This window comes from Camelina sativa, chromosome 9 (genome assembly GCF_000633955.1).
Source record: "Camelina sativa cultivar DH55 chromosome 9, Cs, whole genome shotgun sequence".
Lineage (NCBI taxonomy): Eukaryota > Viridiplantae > Streptophyta > Magnoliopsida > Brassicales > Brassicaceae > Camelina > Camelina sativa.
The window spans coordinates 8,279,140-8,283,469 of NC_025693.1; the positions used below are offsets into that span (position 1 = coordinate 8,279,140).

Consider the following 4,330-nt stretch of genomic DNA (forward strand, 5'->3'; position numbering starts at 1 on the left):
TAGAATTGGAAAATGCAAGAAGATTGATGTGTTTGTGGGGAAAATGCAAGCAGGTGGATGCTGAGGCAGTAAGAGTTTGTGGGGAACTTGTCAGAGTAGTACAATGCGGTGAGTATCTCATTACATTGAGGTGTTTCACTTTCTGATTTGTTATATTTCTCTTGTTTGTCTTATGTACAAAATTGAACCGTATATTTATTTTACCCATCCAAAACTCATAGATATATTTTCGTCTGTGGTTTAGAGAACTACTATGTGACAACAAAATTTTTATGGTTAAAGAACTATATCAAAGTGAAAGCAAATTAACATAAAATTGGTTTAATTTGTTCAAAGAGATATTTTATAGGTACTGATACCAAAAATTATTTTAAGGTATCAGTACCTATAAAATATCCCTTTGAACAAATTAAACCAATTTTATGTTAATTTGCTTTCACTTTGATATAGTTCTTTTAACCATTAAAATTTTGTTGTCACATAGTAGTTTTTTTAACCAATTTACATAAGAAAATTAATAGTATTTCTTTTTAAAATTTTCTTGTTATTTTTTTTTCTAAAACTAAAATCAACTAACTAAAACAAACAATATTTATCGAAAAATATTCATAAATAGAGTTAAACAAATGTGGTGAGTTAATCATAGAGTGACAAAAGCATATATACAAAACATTATGAGCGATCTACTAAATGAGGATCAACGGTCATGAAAGTACTAGTCATGATCTGAACGATGATGAAAAGACAAATGTGTTTTCCGATTTAATTGCGCTTAATAATAAAGAGGAACGGTAAGATGTGCATGACCTATCCAAAGTTATTTGACGCATAGAGTAAATAAACGATTGTTTAGGCATAACGAATTGATATATTATTTTTGTGATGGTCTGTCAAGAATTCAAATATACTTATAAAATTTAGAATAACTAATATATGGAATCGTAAAAATGTTTTTGAAAATGCATTTTTCATATATAATTTTTATGAGTTGGAGGTTGTATTTTTCATAAGCGAATGAAAAGAGACAATATACCTAGCAAAAAAAAAAGACGATTAGTTTCTAGATTTTACTAGACGACATAGTATAGTTTAAGTTGGAAGATTTTAATAATCACTACGACAATCTAAAATCATCGGATATTGCCATACGAGGGATAAAAAAATTACAATCCAAATAGAAGGAATTGTGAATCTGTGATGAAAAAAAAATCATTAAAAGAAAACGAGAACAAATGTAAATCTTTTTAATTTAATAAAATAAAAACCGTTCCAATAATAAAAGGAATACAATTTCAGAGACATACTTCCTAAAACTGATATTGAATAAAATTAATAAATAATTACTAAATAATATATTATTAAAAAATTTTGTTTATTAAAATGAGTTCCTCTAAGAAGTTGCGGAGCCTCAATACGATTTAATGGCAAAAACTTAGAGAGAATAGGTTTTTGTTTCTCTGAAATAGTGTTGACGCCTAAATTACATATTCAATAACTGTTACTAATTAACCTTTTGTCATCTCTTCAATTTTAAACTTTTTTGAAAATGCATTTGTCATATATATATTTTTTTTTATAATGGTTAAGAATGGTCTAACGTGACTGTTCAATTCTATTCAAAAGAACATTTTTGGTCAATGCTGAAACTCTGATGTGCTCATTTGATAGATCAAACTCGAATTCTCCTATCGTAGTACAAAGTTAAACTCGGATTTACAAGTCAAACAAATATTGATAATTCACATAACAATATTAATCACAGTAACAACGAGAAATATGTTGAAAGCATTTATGTTGGTTTGTTGAGTTATGATTTGGTGTTTTATTAGTTCGTGTTTTAGGGAGCTGTGTGATATATATGGTGGTTTGGAAGATTGTAGGAACGGTTATCTGTGTGTGTGTGTAGAGTGGCTTTTTGAGTGATGGGTTTGCCAAAAGTGGGATACTTGGTTGATAGAGTTGAAGAGTGCGCAGTTTCGGTGGGTTAGGATGTTGTTCTCGGGGTTAATGGCATTGTCTTAGAGACTGAAGCTTGTGATTTATCCGAGAGCCCATTTTGATATCTGTGAAAATTTCCCACGCACTAACTGTGATGCAGATTTGCTTCCAACAGATCAAGACGTCTACGTTATCAGATGATTATGAGAATGTCAGACTTGGAGGGCCCTTTGAGCCAGCCAAACAAAACAAGTTCATCTCTCATGTTTGAATATTTCCAGTACCTCCCCTCGTGAGATGGGTCTTCAACACCGGAGATTACACATAGCCGCCGCCACAGGGAGGTAGTAGTGATCTAGTGAGACAAGTTTGTTGACAAGGAAAATCTCGATAACCACCATAGATAGAAGGTTCTGCTGTTACCATCTATAGAAACTAGAAAACAAAAGACTTGTCCCGGGTACAAACTACTCGACTGAATGGGTGGGTGTAATTAAATTGGCATGTTCCTTGTGCTTCTCTGAAACAAGATTATGACACTTGGGACGAAATTTAGAATCTACTGACTTTTGGTTTATGTCAAGACAGTAATAAAAGAGACGCCACAAGCCACGTCTTTGCAGTGAAGAAGAACCATCTTGAGTGAGTGCGTTGAGGTGCTTCTTTTGAGGTGTTGCAAGTACAGACAGAGATTCAGAACCTACGGTGAGGCAATACTCAAAAACTATTTGTTTCATCAAAGAAAACTCAGTGACATGTATATCCGTCTGTAACTTAATCAATGCACGTGCAGAAACACAGAGACCAATAGAAATGCAGAAAACAACAAATGCAGATGAAGCTCTTGGAAAAATAGAGTGTTTCTGCAAGCAAGCAAGCAAGCAAGCAACTTAGGGTGAATCAGATTAGAAGAGTCTGAGACAGATTATATGCAATGTTACATGGGGGATGTAGAAGTGCATATATGTAACTAGAAAGGACGAGCAAGAAACAAAATAATAATGAAAAAAACTATTAGAAGAAGAAAATCAATTGGAGAGAGAAGGTCAAACAAGTTTATTATAAATAGATAAGATTGCAACGGAGAGAGAGATTCATAAATAAGAGTGTTTAAACAAGACAAGACATGATATATTTCACAAAGAGACAGAAGCAGAATAGAAGACCTTGTAGCGATCTGCCATACGCTGATGAACGGTCATGATAGCATTAGACCACTCGATATTGCCCCAAATCTCGCCTCATAGTCTCTTTAAGGAGATCTCCGCACACCAAAGCTCAAGACCATGTAACCCCAACGTAACATCCCAAAAGAGCACAATGTTGGGACCAGAGTTAGTGAGTCTGGACCCCGGAAGTAAGTCTATGAGGCGAGTCTGAGCCCGGCGGCGGCAAGAAGAAAAAATGTTCTTACTTTGTTCCCACTGAGCAACACTATGCTTATCAAAGTTGACGAGATAGGAATTAGAGAGTTTCAACCTCAGAGAGTCCAAACCCTTGACCTCATGAGAAAACATCCCCTCTGGTTCATCTTCACCTTCACCTTCAGGCCAATCCAAGTCCTTTGGCTCATACCAATATACTCTTCCTTTTTTACTGACACAGTAGATCAAATTATCAATCATACACCAATCTCTACGGTTACCTATCAAATGACCACCCTTGCCTCTTCCCCATTTACCTTCACTCGGCGAGTAGTAAAAAGTCCTCTCTCTTCCATCCACAGCGTAAATCTTTTGATCCCACACCACACACACTGTCATGGATATGCCCAGGGAAAGAGACTTTGGGGAAAGAGACTTTGGGGAAAGAGACTTTGGATTCAAGCGGCAAAGACTCCCAAGTTTGAGTCTTTGGATCAAATACCTCTACCCAACTCGAGTAATCATCATCGGAGTCGGACTTAAACCCTCCCAACACGAGGCTCGGAGGGAAGACCAGGAATCGGGATCAAATCGGAGCAAGAAGATGCGTTTCTACGGCGGAGGATATACCAATGATGAAGAGGATAGATTCCTAAGCACACATAGATGTCTGTTTCGGTGCGACCCATCAAAGATCGCATCTTGTAGAGATCAGAGGAAGCTACTAGAGAGCGATACCTCTTGGAGGTGAGTGATAAAGCTGCTCGGTCTGATTTGGAGGTTAAAGCTATACAGTTGAGAGCTATATCATCTGGTAGAGACGATAAACGAAACGATGACGACGGAGACTCTTCCATCTTCCTCTTCTTCTGCGGTCGTGACTCTTCGGAATTTGACATTCACAGACTTCTAAAGGTTTGGTTTTTTTACTTTTGGGTTTCACAGATAGAGACCAAAGGAGTCTCTTTATACTGTATATTTTCCATTTTTCCTATTAGCGAAAGAAAAAAAAAAAAAAAAAAAAAAAA

General features: G+C 35.7%; 1 protein-coding gene across 1 annotated transcript; it reads right to left on the minus strand.

Moving 5' to 3' along the window:
• Window positions 3,180-4,201, minus strand: LOC104715114 (putative F-box/kelch-repeat protein At3g24610). Its single transcript, XM_010432556.1, has 2 exons — window positions 3,848-4,201; window positions 3,180-3,671 (listed from the first exon to the last, which is right to left on the minus strand). Exons 1-2 carry the CDS (start codon window positions 4,199-4,201, stop codon window positions 3,180-3,182), a joined length of 846 nt encoding a protein of 281 aa, XP_010430858.1.